Source organism: Onychomys torridus, chromosome 1 (assembly GCF_903995425.1).
Source record: "Onychomys torridus chromosome 1, mOncTor1.1, whole genome shotgun sequence".
In the NCBI taxonomy this organism is placed as follows: Eukaryota; Metazoa; Chordata; class Mammalia; order Rodentia; family Cricetidae; genus Onychomys; species Onychomys torridus.
Genome location: NC_050443.1, coordinates 7089802 through 7116715, shown reverse-complemented (window position 1 = coordinate 7116715; position 26914 = coordinate 7089802). Strand labels below are relative to the sequence as shown.

Sequence of the window (26914 nt, the reverse complement as noted above, 5' to 3'; positions counted from 1 at the left end):
ATTGTTAGTTCCTGTTATTTTTTGGTCATGTTGTGTTGTCCTTCTTTGTTTTTTGTTGGTGAGGGATTATCTATTACGAGAGTTTTCATGGGCATGTTTAGCTTCTTTAGGTTGGATTTTTCCTTCTTGTGCTTTCTGTAGGGCTGGGTTTGTGGACAGGTATTGTTTAAATCTGGTTTTATCATGGAATATTTTGTTTACTCCATCTATGGTGATTGAGAGTTTTGCTGGGTATAATAGTCTGGGTTGGCATGTGTGGTCTTTAGTGTCTGCATAACATTTGTTCAGGACCTTCTAGCTTTCATAGTCTCTATTGAGAAATCTGGTGCTATTCTGATGGGTTTGCCTTTATATGTTACTTGGTCTTAATATTTTTTCTTTGTTCTGTATGTTTAGTGTTTTGATTATTATGTGGCGAGGGGACTTTTTTTTTTTTTTTTTTTTGATCCAGCTTATTTGGTGTTCTGTAAACTTCTTGTATCTTCATAGGTATTTCTTTCTTTAGGTTAGGAAAGTTTTCTTCTATGATTTTGTTGAATATGTTTTCTGTACCTTTGAGTTGGTATTCTTCTCCTTCTTCTATCCCTATTATTCTTAGGTTTGGTCTTTTCATGGTGTCCCAAATTTCTTGGATATTTTGTGTTATGACTTTTTTGTCTTTAGTGTTTTCTTTGATGGATACATCTATTTTCTCTATTGTGTCTTCACTGTCTGAGATTCTCTGTTCCATCTCTTGCATTCGGTTGGTTATACTTGTTTCTGTAGTTCCTGTTCATTTAGTCAGGATTTCTATTTCTAGCATTCCCTCAGTTTGTGTTTTCTTTATTGTCTCAATTTCATTTTTCAGATATTGGATTGTTTCCTTCATGTGTTTAATTACTTTTTCTTGGCTTTCTTTGATTTCTTCCAATTTTTTGTTTGTTTTTTCTTTCATTTCTTTAAGGGAATTTTTTATTTACTCTATAAGGGAGTTTTTCATTTCCTCTTTAAGGGAAGTTTTTATTTCCTCTCTAAGGGAGTTTTTCACTTCCTCTTTAATGGAGTTTTTCATTTCCTCTTTAAGGGAATTATTTATTTCCTCTTTAAGGTAATTTTTTATTTCCTCTTTTTTTTTTAAAGCTGAGGATTGAACCCAGGGCCTTGAGCTTGCCAGGCAAGCACTCTACCACTGAGCTAAATCCCCAATCCTTTATTTCCTCTTTAAGGGAGTTTTTCATTTCTTCTTTAAAAGCCTCTATCATTTTCTTAAAGTCATTTTTAGGGTTGATTTCTTCTGTTTCTTCTGCCTTGGTATGTTCAGGTCTTGTAGGTGTAGAATCACTAGGTTGTGATGTTGTCATATAGGTCTTCATGTTGCCTGTGTTTTTGCTCTGGCATCTAGTCATCTCTTCCTCTGTTCGGTGCAGGCAGTGTCTGTGTCTGAAGGTGCCTCTCTTGTTCTAATTGTTAGTCTTGGTTCAGTAGGATTTCTTTGTTAAATTGGTGCTGTTGGGCTCTGTTTCTTCAGGATCAGCTTAGTCAAATCAGTGTTAGTGGGTTCTGTCTCTGGGAGCAGTTGTTCCCGGTTGGTGTAGGGTGTACTTATGGTCTCAGTGGTTGTTAGGTTTGTAGGGGTTAGTTTTTTTTTTTTTTTTTTTTGTTTGTGGGGGAGTAGGGAAAGATAGCTGTCTGGTCGCTGGGACTCCAATAGATAGGGCCTAGGAGTTAGAGACCTGATCTGCCAGTCTGGAGATGGGAGCTTATCTGTTCTCAGTAGGTGAAGTGTATACATAGGATTCTGGTGACCTGGGAGGTGCCTTCTTTTGTGTTCTCAGGTCACGTTTTGCTCATTCATCAACTTCTTAGCTGTTCATGTTTCCTCAGACTGCAAACTGTAGGTTTCTGATTCCTCTCCTGGATGAATTTCAGCTGAGTAGGGCAGTCTCAGCAACACCTCCAAGTTGTTGGGTTTCCCAGGATCAGCAGCTGGGCCCTGGGTTGGCCTTAGACGGTGTGCAGATCCGTTCTGGTCTTGTCCCACGGAGATGGTCCTTCCCCATTGTTGGGATTAAAGGAGTCCCTGTTCCAAGCTCTTGATTAGGAGCTTGTTTTCATTAACTCCTCAGTGGGTGGTAGCTCAGTTTCTGGTTTTTATTACAATTGCGGCCACCGCCCAGCAGCTCTGCCTGCCTGCTTCTGTGGCCCCCGAGATTTCTTGATAGAGGGAGCCCTTCACTGGAATAGGAGAAACCTTCTGCTAGGGAAATTCCCAGGAATCTACAGGGATGTCCCAAATTTAGATTACTAGCAGTGGTGGAGGAGGTGCCTGAGCTGGCCTATTCAGGTGATTAGATTGGTTAATACCCTAACTGTCATCATAGAGCCTTCATCCAGTAACTGATGGAAACAGATGCAGAGAGCCATGGCCAAGCAACAGGCCAAGCTCTGAAGTCCAGTCTAAGAAAGAGTTGAGGAATTCTACGAGCAAGGTGCATCAAGACCATGATGGGGAGACTTACAGCTACAAGGGACCCAAGCTAGTGGGATCATGAACTTTGGATTGATAGCTGTGGAGTCTGCATGGGACTGGGCTCAAAGCATGGGCAAGACAGTTGTGTAGCTTGGTCTGTTAGAGGGGCCCCTGACAATGGGAATAGAATCTATCCCTGGTGCACGAACTGGCTTTTTGGAGCCAATTGCCTATGGTGGGACACCTTGCACAGCCTTGATCATGGAGGAGAGGCTTGGACCTGCCTCAGCTGAATGTACCAGACTCCCCATGGGAGGCCATACCTTTTCAGGTGAGTATTTGTGGAGTGTGCTGTGTGTGGGGGGGAACAGCTGGGAGGGAGTGGGAGGAGAGATGAGGGAGGATCTCTGGTTGGTATGTGGAATGAATAAAAAAATTTCTCAATAAAAAGGAAAAACATAAAATAACGTTGCTTCATGTAAATGGATGAACTGTTCAGTATGTGAATTATGTCTCAATAAAGCTTGTATTAATAAAGTATTATGTATCAATTACAGAGTGTGAACTTCCATTATCAAACATTGAAAGTGAAAGTTCAATAAACATAGGCTGAAATATCAGTAAACTGGAGAATTGCTGGTTTTTATTTATCTGTTTTTAATTTTTCACATTTATTGATTGATAGAGTTGTGTGTGCATGTTCCCATCTACGTTTTTGGCCATGCAAGTGCCAAAGCACTATATGGAGGTCAGAGGATAAGTTTGAGAAGTCAGTTCTTTTCTCTCATAACCTAGGACTTGTACATTTCATGAGGATCCTCAGACAGCCATTACTTGCTAAGGTGCTGAGCCATCGTTTTTTGGCTCCATTTTAGGCTTTGGTGTGGGAATTATTATTATGTTAGAAAATTATACTCATCTGTTGGAGTAATAGAGTTTAGGATTTGTCTTATTACTTGAATATATCTTTTTTTGTATGTGTAAAGTGTGTGTGTGTGTGTGTGTGTGTGTGTGTGTGTGTGTGTGTATGTGTGCGCCATGGCTGGTGTGTGGAGTCAGAGGACAACTTTGTAGAGTTGGTCCTCTCCTTCTACCTCTATGTGGGTTCTTAGGATCATACACTGGTCATCAGGTTTGTGTATCAAGTGATTTTTACCTGAAAACCATTGTGGCAGCCTTGGGATCTGTTTTCAAATGATGGAAAAAAGGCTCAGTCACTTGGGAGGATTTTTCATGACTCTACAAAGACATGGATATTTTTTGTTTTCTACTGGTTGGTTGTTTGTATGTCCAAATTATCCATGACAAACCACTCTAAGAATTCCTTAAGGAGCAGCAAAGATCACCCAGAACATAGAGTGTGAAACAAATATTCCATTTTAACTACTCGGGTATTTGCTTCTTGTAATTACCTGGGTCTCTCTACAAAACAGTGCCCTGAGCACAGCTGTACCTGCATTTGCAAGTCCCGCAGGAGACAGTCAGACCTGTTGTCACCCTTCCTGTAGTCTGTAGATGATGCCCAGTGCTGTGGCCTTAGATGCAGAGAGGCCATGAAGCCTCAGGAGGAGGGGATAAAACTTTTAATGACTGACATTTAGAGGCCACCCACCTCCACCACCTCCCGATCAGTATTCTCCCCACAGCCTCCAAGCCTAGAGCCCCCAGTGTGGTCTTAGCCTGAGGTCCTTGATCAAGGGCAATCTCCCAGATTAAAGCCCCCTTCACTGCTAGCCGCTGCCCCATGTGGGGCTGTCCTGTCACTGGCTGTCTGGCCCCCAGCAGGCATGTGGCTGTGTACTCTCCTTCCTGTTCTGTTTGGCTGTCTCTCTGGGTCTGCCTTTTCTGCACCAAGAGCCTGGCTGTTGCCAAGGCAGAGACCTCGCTTTGACCGTCCTGGAGATGTAATAGTGGGGGGCAGCTTCTCCATCTTTCGTTTCTCTAATGGTACCCTGTCTGACTTCACTTCCCCACCGTCTGGACTTCTGGCTTCCAGGTAAGAGCTGGATGTGGGATAGGATTCTCTGAAATCCCGAAGTAGCTTCACAAGCTTGTGTGAAGTCTAGAATAAGGGTTGATTCTCATAATCTCAGATAGTTGGCCACCATTTTTCTCTGTGTATGCATGCAGTAGTTCTGTTTTTCTCCTTTTACATCACCTCTGTGTCTATCTTTCTTGTTTGTACCAGACTGAAATATAGGCTGCTCATGAACAGGCTGTAATGTAGGTGCTCCCAAGGCCAGGGGGCGATTCTTGATTCTTTTGTAAATCACTGGTTCCTAAAGTGATGTCTAGGTAGGTGTGTTTGTTGAATGGGTGGGTGAGAATAGATTTTTCATTATTTATCAGCCTCCTTGATTCCTTATACTACATTCCTTTTGCTTGTTAATTTTTCTAAGACTCATAAGGCTCCAATTTACCAGGTAGTCGAAGATAATCTTGAATTTTTGATCCTCCGGCCTCCACCTTCTGAGTGCTGAGATGATTGGACCATATCACCAACTCAGTTCATGATGTGCTGGAGATCAAACTTATGAACTGAGCCATCCACAGTCCCACTTTAGGATATTTTTGTCCCAGCTTTCTCAAGATACTGTTGCACGCAGTAGTTCTCAAAACAAGTATTTGGGTTATTATTTGGTTTTTAAATGTTTGTATTTAGCTTTATTTATTATTATTATTATTATTATTATTATTATTATTATTTTTTTTTTTTTTTTTTGCACATGAAGTTAATTAGGTTGCTAGCAATTTAGAAAACCAGTTTGTGAGGATACATCCCGTTTGTTAGAGAGAACTGAGATCGCAGGTAGAGTCCACAGCTTTCTGATCAGCCTTTCGCTGCTCTGTAATCTCATATTTCTCCTTCTTGGTGTCGAAGATCTCCCCCTCCTGGTGCCTCGGCTTGCACAGCTGCTTCTTCTTGAAGTAAGCGTCAGTCAGGTGTTTAGGGATTTTAACCTTGCTGATATCAACTTTTGTAGAGGTGGCGATGACAAATTTCTGGTGTGTTCTTCGCAGAGGAACTCTGTTGAGGGCAAGAGGTCCAATCACAAGTAGCAAGCCGCTGGCCAGCTGCTTCAGGAAAACCACTCTCTTGCCCCTGTGGCGCCCGGTGAGGATGATGAGGACGGTCCCAGGAGTGATGCTGGCCCGAAGCCTTCTCACATGCTGACTGAAGGGCTTTTTGCCATGGCTCAGCAGCTTCCGAGGCACATCTTCAGTAGGATAATACCTGGGCATTTTTTGAAGCTTCACCACACGGATACCGACAGCCGTTCTTGTCACCACTACCCGGTTTTGTGACAGTAGCAAAGACCTTCTCCTTTTTCTTCTTCTTTTCAACCTTGGTTTTTGCAGCTGAGTACTTTTTTTTTGTACAAGGCCTTTCTGGAATACATAGCAGATTGGGAGTACCTGCCAATTCCTCTAACCAGGACAAGGTTCCGCCTAAAGTGGGGCTTCCCCTTCTTGGTCTTTTTAACCTTAGGGTCACTCTTTTTGGCGGCACTGACATCACCGCCAGCTTTCTTGGCCGCAGGTTTCTTCTCTTTTGTGTCGGGCTTTTCACCCCTTTTATCTGCCATCATGCAAGATGGGAAAGAGCGCTTTATTGGTTTTTAACTGCAGCAATGACTGAGCATAGGGCATATGGCTGCACTCCTAGTCAGGAAGCTGAGGCAGGAATATTATTAGTTACAGGCAAGATTGGGGTAATTGATGAGACCTGTGTTCTTAAGAAAGTTTTCTAAAGTAACTACCATCATTTTGTAATCAGCTGCAAATGCAAGAGATTTTCACTACTGATTTTTCACATTTATCATCATTTATATTCCTTTTTTTTGAGACAGTAACCTACTTTGTGCCCTGGCTAGTTTGGAACTTCCTGTGCAGTCCAGATTAGCCCTCACACTCAGGATTGCAAGCATGGGCAAACACAGTGGCCGCAAAGGCTTGTCCTTGAGGTTTTTTTTTTCTTTTTCTTTTTTCTTTTTCTAGAGAAGGTCTTACTGTGTAGATGAGTCTAGCCTAGAACTCACTATCTTCTTGCCTCCAGAAGCTGATTGGTGGAATCACAAATGTGTGCCACCATACCTGGATTCCACGTTTTTGTTTTTTTTTAAAGATAATGAGTAGGAATTGTATGCATGTATTGGGTACAAAAATGTATTTTAATGAACATTTACAATATAAAATATTTCATCAACAAACCCACCACATTGCATACTTATGTTTTGGTGATGTGAACATTTAAAATCCAACCTGGGAATTGGAGACAGGAGAATCTGTAAGTGAAGGTCTTAGGGTCTGGGGAAATTCCTGTATTGGTGACCTGTCTGTTTACAAGCCTGAAGACCTGAGTTTGAATTCCCAGCACCCACGTGAAAGCCTAGCATGTTTAACATCTGTAATCCTGGTTAGGGACAGTGAGAGACAGGCAGATTCCAAAGGTCACTGGGAGGCGAGCCTATCTGATTGGATGAGGTCCAGGTTCAGTGATATAACCTGTCTCACAAAATAAGGTGAAGAGGGGCCCTTGAGATGGCTTCTGGGGCAAAGTGCTTGGCATGCAAGCTTTATGGATGTCCTGAGCTCTCTCTGAAACCCACGTAAAGGTGGAAGGAGAGAATTGACTCAAAAGTTGTTTCCCGACCTCTATGTGTTGTAGCATGTTTTGTTCTGCAGACACATCATAAACACACATGCACACAGAATAATGTTTTGTAAAGGTGGAGAAGCAACTCTGAAAGATATCCTGACATCCCATCAGCCTTTAGCCTCCACGAGGATACACCTATGCACACACATACTAACTCTGCCCCCCCCACCATGCTTGAAGACAATGCTAGAAGTCATGTTCTGTCTTATACATGCATGCGTACACATATATAGTTGATGATTGAGTTAATTTTCTCTAAATAGTGAGTGTGAGTTCAGACTAGGTGGTGTGGAGGCTCTGCATTAAACAAAAAACCTCTACTCCCAACATAAACATTTAGAAAAATACAGCAACATCAGCTGGATGTGGCAGCATTTTCTTTAATCCCAGCACTCGATGGTCAGAAGCAGGTGGATCTCCATGATTTTTAGGCCAACCAGGGCTATACCAAGTCTTTTTGTCTGAACAGCTCATTATTTGTATATGCACTTATATATTGGTGAAATTATTAAGGCCACTCCACGTTGTTAAAAGGGAGGTTTATTTTGTGGAGTAACTTACAAATGAAAGGATAGGTAGGTTGTAGGGTCTGGCAAAGGTATGGCGCAGTCCGGCGGTGTTCTCTGGGGAACTCTGCTTAGTCTACCTCCAGTGTCCAGGGTCCAGGCACCAAGAGCTCCCTAGCATCTCTAACCTGTGTCTTCAGCGTCCTCTCTCAGCCCTGCCTTGTAGACGTGACCATTACCGAAGCCTCAGTGGGGACTGGAACTTCCAGGCCAAGGGTGGAATGGCTACCCATACACATATACCTCCCTTTTCTCCTTTCAACATGCCCCATGTGCCTCTCCCTCTCATATTCATGGTCTTTTATTTCTTAATTATTTTTTGCATAAATATTCAAACAAATATATCAATACATCAATATGACCTGTTCATTTTGTTTAGTATTAATTGTATGTGAATGTTTCAAAATTTTATTGCATTTTCTTTGTTGCTTTCCTACGTTTATAATGTGCATTTTGTTTAATTCTCACCCCCTCCCTTTCTTACCTTCCTTTCACACCTGCCCTTCCTTCCTCATCTATATAGGTCCCTTACCCTCATGCATGGCTTTTTGTTTCATTAGCCATTGATTCTTTTCTTTCTTTTTTTTTTTCCCAGACAAGATTTCTCTTTGTAACCCTGGATATTCAAGAACTCACTTTGTAGACTTGGCTGGTCTTGAACCCAAAAGGCATTGCCTGCTTCTTCCTCCCCTAGTTCTGGGATTAAAGGCATGTGCCACAACCACTGGGCTGTGACCCAGGGATTTTAACCAGGGCTATCTGTGTGGTTGCAAGTTTGGAACTGTCCTTGGAGTTTGTAGATTTACCTATTGGTTACATGACTGAAGACAATGAGTGTCTTCTTCCCCAAATATATTAGTTGACAATAGTAGAGCAGGGAAGAGTAGGGCCACACAAGGAATTTCCCAGTGCATGATTGTCTGCTGACAGGCTCACATGTTTGCAATGTCTGAGTCATATTCTAAAGACAGCATTTCACATCTCTTCTCCATGTCTTTTGGCTCTTGGGTTCAGTACTTCTGAAATAGATGTTGGTTTCTACTGATTGTAACCAGCCATACAGTGCAATAGATTTTTTCTTTATTTTAGTGACAGAGTTTCTGTATGTAGGTTTGGTGCCTGAGTCTGGCTATGTAATCCATGCTGGTCTCTAACTCAGGAAGATCCAACTGCCTCTGCCTCCTGAGTGCTGGGATTAAAAAAGTGTTCTATCACACCCTGCTTATTTAATACATCTTAACTTATCCCCCTGTTCTGAAAGTGTCCCCTCTGATTACTGTCTCCACATTCTCTCTGGCTTCCCTTTATGTGTTCTGAACTGTGCTCCTCTGCACATTTATGTATAAGTATTTGTGCATATGTATGTTTTACATGTATCCCTTGCGTCCTGGTGTTTATTCTTGTTCCATTCATGAGTGATGAATGCGGGCTTCTCTTTCCCTCAGTGTTTCCAACTGGGGCTACCGGGTGGCCCAGAGTTTCGTCTTTGCCATCGAGGAGATTAATAGGAGTGCTCACTTGCTGCCCAATGTGACCCTGGGCTTCTCTATTCGAAATTCTGGGGATACAGTGCATGGAGCCCTCCATGAGACAATGAGCTTTCTCACGAGGCAGGAGGAACCCATCCCCAACTACACGTGCCAGCATGGCTCTCCTCAGGCTGCGTTGGTTGGGGACACACGGTCATCCCTGTCTGTCTCCATGGCCAGACTTCTGGGACTGTACAAGTTCCCCCAGGTGAGTTGCTGAAAGTCTTCTTCCTTCCTGAGTGTAGTGCGGTCCCTTAATGATGATAGTGAAATGATGTGATGGTCACACTAGTGAGCAGCTCTGCTGTGGAGCCAGGCTCCCTGCAAATGTTCTCCATGTCCAACATGGTTCTCCTACATGTATCGATACACTGGAGAGAATTACTGTCCCTTTCATTGATGAGGATGCTTTGACAATTCTTTTTAAAAAATATTTTTAAAGATTTACCTATTTTTATTTTATATGTATGTGTATTTTGCCTTTATGTATACATATGTATTACATGTGTGCCTGGTGCTCCTAGAAATCAGAAGAGGGCACTGGATTTCCTAGAACTGGAGTGACAGTTTTTGGCTGCTGTGAAGATTCTGAGAATTGAACCTAGATCCTCTGAAAGAATAGTACCCACTGTTAGCTATTCTGCCATCTCTACTGATTTTATCATTATCATTATTATTATTTGTGTGTGTGTGTGTGTGTGTACCCAACACCAGTGCTATATAAAGTTTGTAATTTTGTTTCTTGAGACACAGAGTCTTACCCTGAAGACCTAGCTGGCTTAGAACTCACTATGTAGAACAAGCTGGCCTTGAAATAGCAGATACTTTCTCATGCCTCACCCTCCCAAGTGTGTTTTCTTGAGTGCATCTCTCTCTCTCTCTCTCTCTCTCTCTCTCTCTCTCTCTCTCTCTCTCTCTCTCTCTCCATGTGCATACATGCGTCTCTCTGTGTGTGTGTGTGTGTGTGTGTGTGTGTGTGTGTGTGTGTATGCTGAGACACCAATTCTCCATGTAACCAGCCCTGGAACTCTTGTTCCCTTTTTCTGTGATTCCTAAGTGCTGTGCACTCTCATGCCTGGAGCAGAAACCTGATGTATTGAACATCCCTGAAGAACTTCTTTTTTTCTAACTTGTTGGGCTGCCTGATGAGATTTAGTTAAATTTGAATTTCAGGAACTTGCAAATTGGTTCAGAGGTTAAGAGTACTCACTAGGTACTGTTCTAGTGCACCCAAATTCAATTCCCAGAACCTACATGTTAACTCACACTCCTCTGTAACTCCATTTCCAGCAATGGGGCTTCTTCTGTCCTCCAAGGGCACCAGAAACACATGTCGTGTACAATCATATATACAATCAAAACATGCATGCATGGAAAATTGTAAAAATTTGAATATAAAGGAAACAATAAATTATTTACAGTCAAACTTTAACATCAATATTTTCATTAACTTATAATTTGTTATTAGTTAATAATGTGTGTAATTGGATAAGTTTATAAAAATGATCATTGTCTGTAATCAAACTGAACTGGATATCTCTCTTTTATTGGAGAGCCTGGCAGGACCACCTGCATGGGATTCATTCAGCCTTATCCCTCCATATGGACAAACAAGATGGTAGGGCCTCTGTGTTAAGACAATAAAACTTTTACAGATCTTGTAGTGGCAGGAGAAGGTTTTGTACTTATACCCTGAGGCTCAGCAGCCACATTCTGTGCCCCTCAAAACAAACACTGACACAGATTCCCCACTTGTCACATCTCTCTTTTGAGAACAGGGTACCATCTCTTCCTTGAAAGCACGTCAAATCAGACTCCTATTTGTCTGAAAACTGGAAAATCCCACAATGGTGGTGTGATAAGAGCCGATTGTTATTCTTGTAGGTTGGTATCTACCAGGAACTGATTGTTTCATATCAGTGACAGTGAGGTGGCTGATGGGGTAAAGCTGCTAGCGAGTCTGGTGACTTGAGGTTGGGCCTCTGGGACCCACATGGTGGAAGTAGAGAGCCAGTTCCCACAATTTGTCTTCAGACCTCTACACATGTACTATCCCACCCCCATGCTCCCACCCACAAAATATCAAAAGAACAACAAAACAGCTGTGTGCAAGCCAGAGAGTCAGACCAATAAAGCCCAGGTGCAAGAATGAAATATTAGGGGGCAGGTGAAGGGCAGATGCTGAGAGGAGAGCAGGTAAAGCTATGATTCTGGGCTTCATTGCAGCAGCCACAGGGCTGTGTGGAGGATGATAGGCCAGTGAAGGGCACACAGCTGCTTATAGAACCAGCACAGTTCTCAAATCAGGATGCTCAAGGTCTTCCATGAAAATTATTTTATGTTTTAAAATTTTCCATTTTTCTTTATTAAGCAATTTTCGGCTCACTCCAATGCTATCCACAGACCCCCTCCTCCCTCCTCCCACCCCAAGCACTCTTTCCCAAGCCACCCCACATCCCCACATCCCCCAAATCGAGGTCTCCCATGGGGAGTCAGCAGAGCCCAGCACACTGAGCCTAGGCAGGTTCAAGCCCCTTCCCACTGCACCAAGGCTGTGCAAGGTGGCACACCACAGGCACCAGATTCCAGAAGCCTGCCCATAGACCAGGGACATGTCCCGATCCCCCTACTTGGGTGCCACCCAAATGGTTCGAGCCAAACAACTGTCTTCCATATCCCTGGGGCCTAGTCCAGTCCCATGGGTGCTCCACAGCTGCTGGTCTACAGTTGATGGGCTTCCACTAGTGTGGTCGGTCATCTCTGCACGTCCTCCCATCATGATCTCCATGTCCACACCTGCAGTATCTCTCCTCTCTCTCATCAGTTGGTTCCCGAAACTCAGCCTGGTGCCTGGCTGTGGATCTCTGTATCTGCCTCCATCTGTCACTGGACAAAGGCTCTATGATGACAGCTAGGTTATCTGCTAGGCTGGTCACCAGAGTAGACTGGTCTAGGCACCTTCTGGACCACTGCCAGCAGACTAAGGTGGGGGCAACCTTGTAGATTCCTGAGAGCCTCCCCAGCACCCTGCCTCTTCCTATTCCCATGATGTCCTCATCTATCATGGTATCTTCCTCCCTGCCCTCCCACTCTGTCCCTGTTCCAGCTTGACTCTCCCATTTCCCCCACTCATCCCCTCTGCCATCCCTCATCCATTTCTCATTCACAGGATCATCCATGTGTCCCTCCTAGGGTCTTTTGCTGTTAGCTAGCCTCTCTGGAGTTGTGGATTTCAGTCTGCCCATCCCTTCCTTCCCATTTAGTATCCACTTATGTGTGAGTACATGTTATGTTTGTCCTTCTGAGTCTGGGTTATCTCACTCGAGATGATATTTTCTAGATCCGTCCATTTGCCTGCAAATTTCATGATATCATTGTTTTTTTACTGCTGAGTAGAACTCCATTTTGCATATGCACCATATTTTCTTTATCCATTGTTCAGTTGAGGGGCATCTAGATTGTTTCCAGGTTCTTGCTATTATGAATAATGCTGATATGAACATAGTTGAGCTTGTGTCCTTGTGGTAAGATTGAGCATTCCTTAGGTATATGCCCAAGAGTGGTGTAGCTGGGTCTTGAGGAAGAATTATTCCCAATTTTCTGAGAAACTACCATTCTGATTTCCAGAGTGGCTGTATAAGTTTGCATTCCCACAAAGTGTTTCCCTTTCTCCACATCCTCTCCAACATAAGCTGTCTTCAGTGTTTTTAATCTTAGCCATTCTGATAGGTGTAAGATGGTATCTCAGAATTGTTTTGATTTGCATTTCCCTGATGACTAAGGATGTTGAGCAATTCCTTAAATGTCTTTCAGCCATTTGAGATTCTTCTATTGAGAATTCTCTGTTAAGCTTTGTAGTCCGTTTTTAATTGGATTGTTCAGTATTTTGATGTCTAGCTTTTTGAGTTCTTTATATATTCTGGAGATCAGCCCTCTGTCATATATGGGGTTGTGAAGATCTTTTCCCATTCTGTAGGCTGTCGTTTGGTATTATTAACCATGTTCTTTTCTCTACAAAAGCTTCTTAGTTCCAGGAGGTCCCATTTATTAACTGTCGCTCTCAGTGTCTGTGCCACTGGTGTTATATTTAGGAAGTGGTCTCCTGTGCCAATTTGTTCCAGACTACTTCCTACTTTCTCTTCTATCAAGTTCAGTGTAACTGGATTTATGTTGAGGTCTTTGATCCACTTGGTCTTGAGTTTTGTGCATGGTGACAGATATGGATCTATTTGCAATCTTCTGCATTTTGACATCCAGTTATGCCAGCACCATTTGTTTAAGATGCTTTCTTTTTTCCATTGTACAGTTTTGGCTTCTTTGTCAAAAATAGTAAGTTCATAGGTGTGTGGATTAACGTCAGGGTCTTCAGTTGGATTCCATTGGTCCACATGTCGGTTTTTATGCCAGTACCAAGCTATCAGGTCAGGGAGCATGATGGCTCCAGACCTGGCTTTATTATACAGGATTCTTTTAGCTATCTGAGGTTTTTTGTTTTTCCATATGAAGTTAAGTATTGTTCTTTCCAAGTCTGTGAAGAATTGTGTTGGTATTTTGATGGGGATTGCATTGAATCTGTACATTCAATTGCTTTTTGTAAGATTGCCATTTTTACTATGTTGATTCTACCTATGCATGAGCATGGGCTATCCTTCCATTTTCTGATATCTTCTTCAATTTCTTTCTTCAGAGACTTAAAGTTCTTATCATACAGGTCTTTCACTTGCTTAGTTAGAGTTACCCCAAGGTATTTTATATTATTTGTGGCTATTGTAAAGGGTGATGTTTCTCTGACTTCTTTCTCAGCCCATTTATCATTTGTATATAGGAGGGCTACTGATTTTTTTGAGTTGATCTCGTATCCTGCCACCTTACTAAAGGAGTTTACCAGTTGTAGGAGATCCCTGGTAGAATTTTGGAGGTCATTAATGTATACTATCATATCGTCTACAAATAGTGAAATTTTGACTTCTTCCTTTCCAATTTGTATCCCCTTGATCTCCTTTTGTTGTCTTATTGTTCTAGCTAGAACTTCAAGTACTATATTGAATAAATATGGGGAGAGTGGAGAGCCTTGTCTTGTTCCTGATTTTAGTGGAATTGCTTTGAGTTGCTCTCCATTTAATTTGATGTTGGCTGTCAGCTTGCTGTAAATTGCCTTTATTATGTTTAGGTATGTTCCTTGTATTCCTGATCTCTCTAGAACCTTTATCATGAAGGGGTGCTGGATTTTGTCAAAGGCTTTGTCAGCATCCGATGAAATGATCATGTGTTTTTTTTCTTTTAGTTTGTTTATATGGTGTATTAAATTGACAGATTCTCATATGTTAAACCATCCTTGCATCCCTGGGATGAAGCCTACTTGGTCATGGTGAATAATCTTTTTGATGTGTTCCTGGATTTGGTTAGCCAGTATTTTATTGAGTATTTTTGCATCAATGTTCATGAGGAAGATTGGTCTGTAATTCTCTTTCTTTGTTGAATCTTTGTGTGGTTGGGTATCAGGGTAATTGTAGCCTCATAAAAAGAATTTGGTAATGTTCCATCTGTTTCTATTGTGTGGAACAATTTGAAGAGTATTGGTATTAGCTCTTCTTTGACAATATGGTAGAATTCTGCACTGAAACCATGTGGTCCTGGGCTTTTTTGTTTGGGAGACTTTTAATGACAGCTGGCAGGCTCTGTTTCAGGGAAAAGTTGCAGTCTCGGAGGGTGGGTGGGATTTGGGGGAGGTGGGACTTGGGTTACAGGGTCTGATGGCAGGTGGGGGTAGTCTGACCTGTGTGCAGGAGGTCTGCCTGCTGACTGGTCTGAAACTGGAACTGCAATGGGTGGGGGTGTAGGGGCACAGGGTTGTGCCCCTGGGCCCAAAGCCTAGGGGTTAGGGTGTTCAGGTATGAGGATAAAGACTCTCCTCTTAGACCACTTTGGTGCTTGCAGGCTCTGTCTCAGGGAACAGTTGCAGTCTCAGAGGGTGGGATGTTTTAAAATTTAGTACACATTTATGTGAATGTATATGTCTGTGTGAGTCTATGCTACAGATGCAGGAGGAAGCCAGAAGAGGGTATCAGATTTTCTGGGCTGGAGTTATACACAGATGTGAGCAACCTGAGGTATGTGTTGGGAATTGAACATGCTTCCTCTGCAAGAAGAACAAGGACTCTTATCTGCTGAGCCATGTCTCCAACCCCTCCCTTCCCACATTTAAACCAGATCATCAGCCATGCCTAAGCCCAGATCTAATGTACTCTTCTATCCTGGCTCTTCCTTGACAGGTCAGTTATTCATCCTCACTACCCTGTCTCAGTGACAAGATCCAGTTCCCATCTTTCCTGCGGACCCTGACTAGTGACCTCATATCCTCCCTTGCAGTGACCCAGCTGATAATTCACTTTCAGTGGTCCTGGGTGATCATTCTGGCCCATGATGATGACTTTGGGCAGCAGGCCAGCTCTCTGGCCATTCAGGAGCTGAGCAGAGCTGGTGTGTGCATTGAGTTCACTTTCCATGTTCCTTCCTATGAGTCTTTGGGGAAGATTGAAGAAATAGTCCAGAAGATGCAAAAGTCAACAGCTAGGGTTGTTCTGGTTTTCCTAAGCAGTGCAAATTTCCAGCTCATCCTGTATGGCTTACTGGATGCCCCTGTCTCAGGCCAGGTCTGGGTCAGCAAGGGCGCTCTTCACATGGCGCTTGCCCTGACCATTCCAGGAGTATTCAAGGTATTGCACAGCACATTTGGCCTTCTGTATCACAGCAGCAGAGCAACTGGCTTCCCTGAGTTCCTTGCTCATCTGCGGCCCAACCAGACCCCAGAAGACATGTTTATAAAGAAGTTCTGGGAGTTCACCTTTGATTGTAAATGGCCCCACCAGAGCAGCACAGTGACAGAGGGTGTCCAGTTGTGCTCAGGGAATGAGAGTCTGAAAAACAAGCAGTACCCTTTTGCAGAAGAGAGTAAAATTGATGCTGCTTACACAGCTGTCTACAGCATTGCTCATGCCCTGCAAGACATGATAACTCATGGGCACCAGCATGGGAAAGTAACAGACTCTCAGGACTTCCAGCCCTGGCAGGTGAGAGAGGCATGTGTGGAGTGGGTGATTCAGGTATGGTTGGGGAAGAGGACATTGGTTCCAACTAGGGTATAGAGGTGAAGCTGACTGTATACTTCAGCAAGGATGCCTCATACTTGCAACTGAGAGGGATCTTAGAAGGAACAGTGGACAAGGATTCCATGCTAAGTGTGTGATCTCAGATCAGTTCTGTCCCTGTGACTTGTATAACTTAGAAAATATAGGATGCCTAGCAAAATTAATATTTCACATAACAGTAAATAGATTGTTTAGTGTCACAAATTTAAGCTTTGGTAAACAGTGGATAACTTTTAGCATAGGCATGCTTCAAAATCAGAATTTCAAACAGATCCAATTCCACTTATTTATTTTTCATTATTTGGTATATGGTACATATATGTGGGCACATGTGTGTGAGCATGTAGACACGTGGTGGTGAGCACACTCAGGTGTACAACATTTGGGAAAGTCTGAGTCTGATGAGGAATCACCTTTCAATCCTCTTATATCTTACTTTGGGCCAGGGTCTTTTACATCAAACCCAGTTGATGTTGCTAGTCTTGCTAGCTGTCTTGTTCTGGGCATCTCCTGTCTCCACCTTATGAGGCTATAAGTAGAGACTGGCTTCCAGATCCACCTGACATTTATGTGGGTTCAGATTTGAAGTCTGATCCTTAAGTATTTATGACTAGTAATTTAATCATGGAGCCTTCTCCTATACCATTACTTATTTTTCTATTTTAGAAATATTGATAATTTCATACATTTATTTATATAATTTTGGTCATTTTACCCTGAGTCTTTATCTGTCTGTCAATCTGTCTGATGTTTGTCTGTCTGTCTATCTATCCATCCATCATCCATCCTTCATTCCATCCATTCATCCATCCATCCATCCATCTATCCATCCATCTGTTTATCTTTTTTTAGCCACTCAGGGTAGCCAAGGTCACAATGGGTAAGAGGACCCCTGGAAGACGTGTTGCTCACTGATGAGGTAAACAGTGAGAATTGTAGCCAAGGTAGGGATATGTTTTCATTACTGAAACTCAGATGACCCGAGTTTTTACTATGTACTTGGTGAAGATTCATATAGTTATAAACCAAAAGAGAATAATAGTTGTTGGCATTTTGGCTGTGGGTGACAGATAAAATTTCACAGGAGCCAGGCTTGGAAGCCCATGACAGGAATGGGCTTCCAACCCTGGCCTTCTAGCACACAGGATATTGAGGCCAGCATGGACTACAAAACAAGATCCTGCCACAAAATTAAAATACATGAGTGTTGAAATGTCTGTGTGTACTCTATGATGAAGATATAAAGTAAGTTGAGTGAGGAGCAGGTGAAGGGAAGTGAAAGACTGGAAAAGTTCTCTTTGTGTGGAAATATGTGAGTTCCAGACAAGAGGATGAGAAGTCTCACCATGGGTAGAAGTGCTAGCACTGCAGATGTCAGGGACAGCATGTGCCAAGACCCTAGAATGGAGCAAATAGAAGAGCATCATGGGAGGGACTGATGAATTATGGGAGACTGTTTGGAGTGAATGGGTGGTCTAGGTAGCTGGGGCCAGTCTGTGGAAGCCCTGCTAGGATTTGGAGTCTACTGAGTGTGGTGGGAGGACTGAGGACAGAAGTGTACAGCCAGAGAGACCCTGGAGCAGCAACCACATTGTCATGTTTTTGGGTTTAATTTTAAGGCTGTTGAGGTGGAACAGTGGATAATGGCACTTGTACACAAGCATAAGTTGGATTCTTGAGTCCCGCATGGCAACAGGGGAGAACAATCCTGAGAGTTTTTCTCTGGATTACTCAATATGAGTGAGCTGCACACACACACACACACACACACACACACACACACACACACACTCACTCACTCAAACACACAGTACTAGGTTTAAAAATTATCTGGATTAAGTATTATTACTTTATTAAAGCTAAAACCTATTTGTGAGTCCATGAAAATATCACAGGTCCTTGATCTTCCTCATGCCCAATGGGACTAGTCCGTAGTTGAAGTAACTCCATATTATTGCAGAGGTGAATGATATGTGCTAATTTGGACAAGACTCCAGACCTGCCCTGGCTGGTGTACAATGTCTCCCTTCTGTTTTCAGCTGCTTCAAGCCCTCAGGAAGGTGCACTTCAAGACTCCTAATGGAAGTGAAATTATATTTGATGCTAATGGAGACTTGGTGACAAAATTTGACATTCTCCAAGGGCAGAAGACCCCTGAGGGTGTATTTCACTTAGTCCATGTAGGCATGATAGACCCTCAAGTCTCTTTGGGGAGCAAAATGAAGTTCCATTTGATGGAGGATCTTCACGTGAGTTGCCTGAATGCAGAAATGACTCTTGTCTTAGTGTGTTAAACTGGCAGGGAAAATCCAAGTCCAGAATTCCTCATTTCCATTTGTGCATGAAGTAGATGTAGCCCTAGATTGGGCCAGTCAGTTATAGCTGGCTAGGCTGTTTACCTCATAAGAGATCTGGATGGTCTTGATTCACCAGCTAAAATGAATATATAGAAGCTGGTACTGGGAGATGGCTCAGTAGTTAAAATATTTTGTATGCAGGTATAAGAACCAGACTTTGGATCTCCAGAACACTTGTACATGATGAGTGGGCAGTGTGACCACCTGTAATTTCAGTCTTGGAAGGTGCACAAGGAGATGCACAAAGCTAACTATCTAGTAAGATGAGCGATATTAGTAAAGTCAGTGTTTTACTTTGAGCCTCTGCCTCAATGAGCATAGTGAAAAATCAGTTGAGGATGATTAACATTAACCTTGGGCCTCCACATATACTTGTCCATACATGAACATGATCCCACATGGATGTACAAGTACACATACAAATATTTACACCATATACACACATAAAAATAGGGTTGGGAAGAACATAAAAGACCTACAAAATAGAATGAGAATCTGCAGCTGGTGCTCCCTTGGAAGTATTTTCAGTGTCTGTGTTCAGGACCTGTTCTGAGAATAGGAAGATAGTGACACATTAATTTAAACACTTTCCCATGGTCCATTTGGGACATGGACTCAACAGACACTCAATGTACTTGTTGTGTTAGTTTTTTTCACCCACTATGACAAATACCAGAAAAACAGTCTGAAGTGAGGAAAAGTTTAATTGTCTCCTGGTTTGAGAGATCCAAGTTCAGATGTATCCATTGCTTTGTGTGTGTGTGTGTGTGTGTGGTTGAGGCAGTATGTCATGCATGGCAGTAGGCAGATATGGTGGAAGAGGTTGCTCAGTTCATGGTCCACAGGTAGTGGGGAGATGGGGAGCCAGATATATTAGATAGGTAAACAAGTTACATCTTAACAGTGTATAGCCCCAGTGTCCTACTACCGACTACTAGATCTCATGTTGTATTTCCAATATGTACAATAATTAGTCAGTTTATGAATCCACTGAGGAATTAACCCATCGATTATGTCAGAGGCATTGTCTTACTTAGGGTTTCTATTGCTGTGAGGAGACATCATGACCACAGTATCCCTCATAAAGTAAAAGCATTTAATGAGGTGGCTTACATTTTCTCAGGTTTACTTGGTCCATTATCATCCTTATGGAACATGGTTGCATGCAGGCAGAACTGGTTGGTGCTGGAGAAGGAGCTGAGAGACCTACATTTTTACCTGTGGGCATCAGGAAGTGGACTGGGTCACTGGGTGTGGCTTGAGCATAGATGAGATCTCAAAGCCCATCTCCACAGTGACATCATTCCTCCAACAAGGCCACACCTACTCCAACAAAGCCACATTTCCTAATAGTGGCACTCCCTACGAGCTTCTGGAGGCCTATTATGTTCAAACCACCAAATTTCACTTCCTGCCCCTCAATGCTTGTAAAATTATTATAATGCAAATGCATTGAGTCCAATTTCCAATGTTCTCATAACCTATCATTGTTGAAACAATGTTTAGATGTACAAAGTTCAAAATCTCTTCTGAGATTCATGCAATCTCTTTACTGTAATCCCCTATAAAATCAAAGTAAAAAGACAGATCACTTTCGTCCAACATATGTACATTATTGCTCCAAAATGTATAAAAGGGAGCATAGTGAGGAAATAGTGGACCAAAGCAGGACAGACTGCTGGGTGGGAAAACTCTAAACTCTGCATTTTTTTTTTTTTTTGGTTTTTTGAGACAGGGTTTCTCTGTAGCTTTGGAACCTGTCCTGGAACTCACTCTGTAGCCCAGGCTTGCCTGGAACTCACAGAGATCCCCCTGCCTCTGCCTCCCGAGTGCTGGGATTACAGGCGTGCGCCACCACCACCATTGCCCGGTTTCAACTCTGCATATTTCTGTCAGTCGTTAACATGTTCCTCAGAACTCCGAGTCCTTTCATTTATGTTAACTGCATCACACTTCTCAGTCTTGGGCTGGTTCCACTCCCTGTTAGCAGCTCTCCACAGCAGGTGTCCCATGGCTCTGGCATTTCCAACATCTTGAGGTCTTCAAGGCAATTCAGGCTTCACCTTCAAGGCTTCATGCAGTGGCCTCTCTCGGCCTCCATTCAGGGACTCCCTGAACACATGCCTTGCCTCAGCAGCTTTCCATGGTCTCAGAGGCAATTGCCATAACCCCATTCTTCTAGCCTAAGAGCCAGAACCACGTAGCCAAGCTGCCAAGTTCTGTTCCTTACTTGGCCTGAACATGGCCCTCTCATTCAATTACATCTTTATCAGCTTTCTGTTTTTGATGGTTTTCTTCATTGCCTAGCCTAGGCTGTCCTGAAACTGGATCTGTAGACTAGGCTGGCCTCAAAGTCAGAGATCCACCTGCATCTGCCTCTGAGCTCTGACTTTAAGCTTACCTCTAATTCCTTGTCACAAGTTGAAAATTTAGCTGAGAGGGATCTTGTCCTGTGGTCACCGATCCCTTTATTCCATTTCTTAATCTGTTTATCAGCTTGAAGAGGGATTAGCTCCATTCCAGGTCCTGGTGTTCCTTTTCTGCTCAAAATTTACATTTCATATTTTTCCTTTCTCAGCTTGTTCCTCACGACAGAGTCTATATTAGGCTATTTTGAAATTTCTTCTGCTACGGAATTAATCTTCACTTTAGCCTCAGGCAGACTCTTTGAATAAGAGCAAAAAGCAACCACATTCTTCACCTAAATATCACAAGAACAATCTCTGGGCCACACATTTGTATTCTCCTCTTCTGAAACTTCTTGAGCCAGGCCCAGAGTTCATCTAAACACACTCAGCACCTCAGTCTTCTATGCTCCTACTAGATGGCCCATTAAGCAGCACTTAAATCTTTCTACTGCTTTTCTGATCCACTGTCCCACAGTCCATATTTATTCAAACATGATAAGGCCTATGACTTTAGAACTCCAGTCCCAGAAATCAATTTCTGTCTTAGGCTTTATATTCCTGTGAAGAGACACCATGAACATGACATCTCTTATAAAGGAAAAAAAAATTAATTGGGGTGGCTAACATATTCAGAGTTTTAATCCATTACCATCTGGCTGCAACATGGTGGCTTGCAGGAAGACGTGGTGCTGGAGAAGGAGCTGAAAGTCCTACATCTTGTCCTACAGGCAAGAGGAAGTGAACTGGGTCACTGGGCATGGTCTGAGCATATATAATACCCCCAAACTCACTCCCGTAATGACACACTTCCCCCAACTAGGAGGCACTACTCCAAAAAGCCACATCTCCTGATAGTGCCACTTCCAATGAGCTTATGGGAGCCAATGACATTCAAACCACCACAGGCATCAAGATCCAATCATTCTTTAAATACCCACTGTCAGGTAACCAGTGTTCCAACACAGGAGACTTTGGGAAACATTTGAGGGTCAAGTCCTGACATTTACTAACACAATTAGAAGCAGTGTTGGCATAGTTATGTCTATGTGTGGAGTCTGGTGCATAGAAAGGCCTCAGCCAGGGGGCGGTGGTGGCACACGCCTTTAATCCCAGCACTCATGAGGCAGAGTCATGTGGATCTTTGTGAGTTCGAGGCCAGCCTGGGTTTACAGCTACCTAAAGAAACCCTGTCTTGAAAAACCAGAAAAAAAAAAGAAAAAAGGAAAAGAATAGAAAAAAAGAAAGAAATGCCTCAGCTTCCTAATACCAGTGTACATAGAGTTCTCTATTCTATAACCTTATCTAACATTGTTCCATTGCCATCTCCAGTCAATGGTGGCCTTAAGGCTTTCCACATGAGAATGAGATTCCCTTTCTTAGATTTCTTTGAAATATCTATCATGAAAGACACATGCTATGTCTTCCAAGGGCTTCTTTGAAGAACCTTTCAATGGTCTTGATCATGGGAGAGTTTTCTGCTGTCTTCTGTTGTGGCAGTGAGTCAGCATTCCACACTTGCATCATCATAATCCTTGTCTAGACGAACAGCTCTGCTAAGAAAAACAGAGTCATCCTTGGCAGGTCCTAGGTAAAGGAGAGGACGATCAAGTGTAGTGTGAAAGAGTGTGTGTGTGTGTATATGTGTGTGTGTGTGTGTGTGTGTGTGTGTGTGTGTGTGTGTGTGCACCTGTGTGTGTTTATCTGTGTGTGTTTGGGGAGTCAGTACATCAATTTTTTTCTCTTATTGAAGCTGGATGATACTTTATTATTAGAGATTAAGTGAAAAATAGCAGTGCAACTCTACTACTGAGCTAAATCCCCAACCCCCTTCAAACTGTAAGTCTTAACAGCTTCTCAGTGGAGTTGGAAAAGAGTAAGAGAGACCATCATGTCTTCTGAGTTAGACATGGCTTATATCAGCCAGCTCCAAGGATGTGGGGAGCTTCAGAAAAATAAGTTGAAATACACGAGCATCAAAGAAATCATGACTAGGCTATGGACTTTTGTAATAGCTGCCTATAAGAGTAAGAGCTAGACAATGGTAGGCCTGAGCTAATGGCCAAACAGTTTAAATAATATAAGTGTCTGTATGGTTATTTTATACGTGGGTTGTGGGACTGCAGGGGCTTGGTGGAACCTGGAGAGAAGCTCTCCAACTACAGCTGCCAATACTTAAAATTCTTTTAAAAGATTTTTGCATATATGGAATTTTCCCTGCATGTATCTTTGTGTATGGTTGTGTGTGCCTGGTGTCTTTTCAGGACAGAAGAGGACACTGGATCCTCTAGAACTGGAGTTACAGTGTGAGCTGCTACATGGGTGGGTGATATTGAATCCTGCTCTTCTAAAAGAGCAGCCTCCACTTTTTTTTTTTATTAAAATTCTTATTAAATTGGTATTATTTTCCCCATGTAGCAGATGATGAAACATAGTCTTGCATTGAAAAAAAATAGCTAAAGGTAAAACAATCTTAAGAGTCACAATCTTGGTTCACAAACATCATCCCCCCATGAGTACATCAGCTACATGCATGAGGTCCTAAGTGAATCCCCAGCACCTATGGAAAAAGCCAGGTAGGGCAGCGCATGCCTGTAACCCCAGCATCCAGGGGAGGGTTTCTTCTCCCCCAGCCTGCAGTTTTAAGCACTGAGCCTTTTCTCCTGTGCCTTTATCTTCAGTTGTTGATGTAGGAGTTCCAGAGAGAATGGAAAGACAACACATCAAATGGTTTAGCTATGTTTTTTAATCCCTTAGCCAAGCAAAGCATATGTAGCCCTTCCTCTATTACATTCCAAGGTACCTCTCCAGTCTGGAATCTGATGGGATAGACATTTTTTTTTCTGACAGTCCTCTATCTCATCTAGAGTTAGGTGAGGAAACTGTTCTGTTCTGGTTCTCACACTGAGGCATCTGTATCCCTGGAGAGTCACTGGTGACACTGTGCTCACTGTTACTAGGTGCCCAGATCTGTCTGCAGTGAAAGCTGCCTTCCTGGGTTCAGCCAAGTGCCCAGGCTGGGAGCCTCCCACTGCTGTTTTGATTGCAGACCCTGCCCAGAGGGACAGTTTGCAGACCAAAGAGGTAAGGGCTTGTGGAGCTGGAATCTGAGGGTCAAGAGGGCCCTGTGAGCCTCCCTGTACTTGTCCATTGTCTTTGTTACTGTTCTACTGGTGTGAAGAGACATCATGACCAAGGCAGCTTCTAAAAGAAAAGCATTTAACTGGGGGCTTCCTTAGAGTATCAAAGGTTAAGTCCATGAGCATCACGGTAGGAAGCATGACTATAGCCATGCAGGGATGGCATTTCAGCAGTAGCTTATGATCTACAGGTATCAAGCTGGCTGAGAGGTGCAGCATGTACCTGGTGTGGGAGTTTGAACTTTCAAAGGCCACATCCCTCTTCCAACAATGCTACACCTCCTAATCTATCCCAAGAGTCCACCTGACTGGTTTGTCACTCCATATGTTGTCCAGTCTGTCCCCAAACTGAGAGGAATCTACCTGCCTCTGCCCCTCTAGCACTGAGATTAAAGTCATTGCAGCCACACCCAGCCCCAAATTCCTCTTCTTATCAGGATAGTAGCCATGTTGGAATTAGGGGCGAATTCTATGCTGGGGACACTATTTCACCTTTATTACATCATCTCCAGTTTACTTATCACAAAGTAGGTCCCATTTTGAGTTGCTTAGAGATAGGACTTGAAGAAATGAAGTTTGCAGGCACAGCTCAGTGGTAAACCTTTTTAATTTGACCAGTTACTGATACTATTGGAAAGAAATGAACCATTAAAACTCACAGAGGAGACAGGTTGTACTGGCACATTCCTATAATCTCAGCACTCAGGAGGCAGAGACAGGAGGAACTTTGGGGATTTGGTCTGCCAGTATAGTCAACTCAGTAATGTCCAGGTTCAGTGAGAGATCCTGTCTTAAAACCTAAGGTGTTAAGGTGGCTGAGGAGGAGCCTCAACAGTTAGGAACACCCACATGGTGGCTCACAACCACGTGCACCTCCAGTTTCAGGGGAACTGATGGTAACTTCTGAGTTCTGCAGGCACCAGGCATGCACATGATTTCTATACATAGGTATAGACAAAACAGTCAACAAGTAAAATAAAATAAGGAATTACAAAACAATAAGCTGCAGAGTCTGGTGCAATGGTTCATTAGTTAAAGTATTCACTGTGTACCTTGACAGTGTAAGTTCAGCACCTGGGACCCACAGGGAAGAAGGTGAGCTCCCAACTCCTGACAGTTGTACTGACCTTCACTTGCACACCTTGGCATGCCTGAGCCCATGCAAACATACACACAAACAATAAACAAATGTTTGATTAGAAAAATAAGGAAGGGGAGGTGGTTGAGCAATAATATCTGATGATAATGTCTTGTCTTGACAAGTATGTCCATCGACTTACATACATGTGTGCACACACAAATCTGCACATACACAAACTCACACCAATTAGGTATAGTGAGTGGTACAGGCCTATAATCACAGCACTTGAAAGGATGTGCAGGAGGCTTAGGAGTTGAAGGTCATCCTCTGCTACTCAACAAGTTCAAGGCCAGCCTGGGATACATGAGAAACAGAAGACAGAAACAAACTTCCTCACATAACACAGATACAGACTGTGCAGGTTTTTTCTTTGTGTCTCTGTCTCTATTATCAGCCATTCCAACCCTGGTCACCAGGAATAAATCATAAATACATGACTTGATGGAAAGGCTGTAAGAGCAGTTAGTGCTTAGGACGCCTTCCTTCAGAGCTGGTGTAGTTCATACAGTGTTGTAGAAATGGTGTCTCTGTGTCTCCCATAGACATGAAGAGCTGTCTTCTGTGCCCCAAGGAGCAGTACTCGAGCCACACGAGAGACCGTTGCCTGCCCAGGACAGAGATCTTCCTGGCCTTTGAGGAACCTCTGGGATTCATGCTGGCTTTGGCGGCACTCTTCCTGGCTGGTCTGGCTGTCCTGGTTCTGGGAGTGTTCCTGAAGCACAGAGACAGCCCTGTAGTCAGGGCCAACAACAGAAGTCTCAGCTACTTACTCCTGCTCTCTCTTTGCCTCTGTGCCCTGTGTGCCTTGCTGTTCCTTGGGCGACCCAGTGTCATGACATGCCTCCTCCGTCAGACCACCTTTGCTGTGGTGTTCACGGTGGCCGTGTCCTCTGTTCTGGCCAAGACTCTCACAGTGGTCCTGGCCTTCAGGGTCACCAGGCCAGGGGACAGGATCCGGGTATGCCTGAACCCTGGGGCTTCCTCCTCAGTGGTCCTTATTGCTTCTTTCATTCAGGTTGTTCTTTGTGGGGTCTGGATGGCCACCTCCCCACCATTCCCAGACAAGGATATGGTCTCAGAGCCCCAGCACATTGTCATCCAGTGCCAGGAGGGTTCTGGCACCATCTTCTTCTGTGTGCTGGGCTACTTGGGTTTCCTGGCAGCAGGTACCTTCTCGGTAGCTTTTCTGGCCAGAGGCCTGCCAGATGTCTTTAATGAGACTAAGTTCCTGACCTTCAGCATGCTGCTCTTCTGCAGTGTCTGGGCAGCCTTCCTGCCCCTGTACCACAGTGCCCGGGGCAAGTCCACTGTGGCTGTAGAGATCTTCTCTATCCTGGCCTCCACTGCTGGCCTTCTGGGTGGCATCTTCATCCCCAAGTGCTACATCATCTTGCTGAAACCAGAGAGGAACACTGCTGTGTGGCTAAGGCAAGGCCACCAGGCACAGCAGGAGAGGCAGAGTGAGATGCTCCAGAGAAGGTGTGTTCCCAGATCCACACCACAAATCTTCATGACCTAG

The 26914-nt window shown here is 43.4% G+C and overlaps 1 protein-coding gene and 1 pseudogene across 1 annotated transcript; one reads left to right on the top strand and one right to left on the bottom strand.

Annotated features, from left to right (window-relative positions):
• Positions 1-4236: 4236 nt before the first annotated feature.
• LOC118569803 (vomeronasal type-2 receptor 26-like) lies at positions 4237-26914 on the top strand. Its single transcript, XM_036168051.1, has 6 exons — positions 4237-4445; positions 9121-9412; positions 15477-16274; positions 18392-18601; positions 24075-24198; positions 25938-26914. Exons 1-6 carry the CDS (start codon positions 4237-4239, stop codon positions 26912-26914), a joined length of 2610 nt encoding a protein of 869 aa, XP_036023944.1.
• On the bottom strand, positions 5182-6036 carry LOC118585345 (annotated as a pseudogene).